General features: G+C 41.5%; 1 protein-coding gene across 1 annotated transcript in view; it reads right to left on the bottom strand.

The window, feature by feature from the left end:
* EPRS1 (glutamyl-prolyl-tRNA synthetase 1) overlaps positions 1 to 1,180 on the bottom strand; it is an 84,590-nt gene that overhangs the window by 41,880 nt on the left and 41,530 nt on the right. Inside the window, 2 exon segments of the mRNA XM_023730868.1 lie at positions 1 to 77; positions 276 to 340. Coding sequence (XP_023586636.1) covers positions 1 to 77; positions 276 to 340 — 142 coding nt within the window.

Below are 1,180 nucleotides of genomic sequence, written 5' to 3'. Positions count from 1 at the left end.
CCTCTTCTCTGGAGCTGAATAATGTCCCCTTTTTGTAAATCTTTAAGGCAGGGATCTCCCAGCATTAGTTCTTCACGCTGTAAAGATAATATACTTTTTCCAAATCAGAGCACTAAAACAATTCTAACATGCAAGCAGTTGTTCCAGTAGCTGAATATTCCCATTTTAAACAAATAAATTAGAAGGTTTACTAATTAAGCACACACAGTGAAGTGCGAAAATAAATGATAAATCTACTGTTTGTTTGTTTTTTAAGTTACCATTTATAAACTGACCAGCTTCATGAAGCCTTTTAAGTAACTTGACTGGCATTTCTGCGGATGTAAATAAATCTGCCATCCTAAGTATGAAACCCAATGCATGAAGCACATACAGGCATAGCTGAAAAGCACACTAGCATAGCAGTTAAGTACAAGGGCTCTGGAGCCAGACTGCCTGGGTTTGAATCCCAGCTCTACTATTCACTGTTTGTCCCGTTATTTAACTTTGCTGTGCCTCCCTTTCTATCATCTGTAAATGGAACACTGTATTCTTGGGTTGTAATGAGGATTAAATGAGTTGATATGCATAAAAGTGTTTAGAACAGTGCTTGACACAGAAAGCACTACCTAGGTTTCTGGAGAGGCCGGACACAAAAGTAGTGAAGAACGTGGACTCGAGAACCAGATTGCCGAGGTTTAAATCCCAGTGCTGACACTCTACACCTGGAGCAAGTCATCTAACCTCCCATACCCCGATTTCCTCCCAGAGTTACTCTGTGTACTGGACAAGGTAGGTAGTAACTCATTCAATCCTCATAGTAACTGTGTGAGAAGACGGGTATGGGAGGTTCGATAACTTGCTCCAAGTGTAAAGAGTCAGCACTGGGATTTAAATCTTATTATTGGATTGTCATAAAACCATTTAAGATGACCATCTTAAATTTCTTCTTCCTGAAGAATGATAAAAAATGTCCTAAATACTCGTAACACAGGTTTCACAGAGACAAAACCAGTCTTTTCCACAGAAATGTGGTTATACATTGAAACGTTGTCATATGCCTCTGCCTCAGGGATAGGAAAAGAGCAGAAGTTTTCCTTCCACACACACCCACACACACACACCCCACACACATCCACACCCCCACATACACCCACACAGCCCCACACCCACACCCCTCCACCCTCCCCACACCCCCACA

The sequence above is a fragment of the Trichechus manatus genome, unplaced genomic scaffold (genome assembly GCF_000243295.1).
Source record: "Trichechus manatus latirostris isolate Lorelei unplaced genomic scaffold, TriManLat1.0 scaffold00039, whole genome shotgun sequence".
Classification (NCBI taxonomy): Eukaryota; Metazoa; Chordata; class Mammalia; order Sirenia; family Trichechidae; genus Trichechus; species Trichechus manatus.
This window is presented reverse-complemented; position numbering and strand designations above follow the sequence as displayed.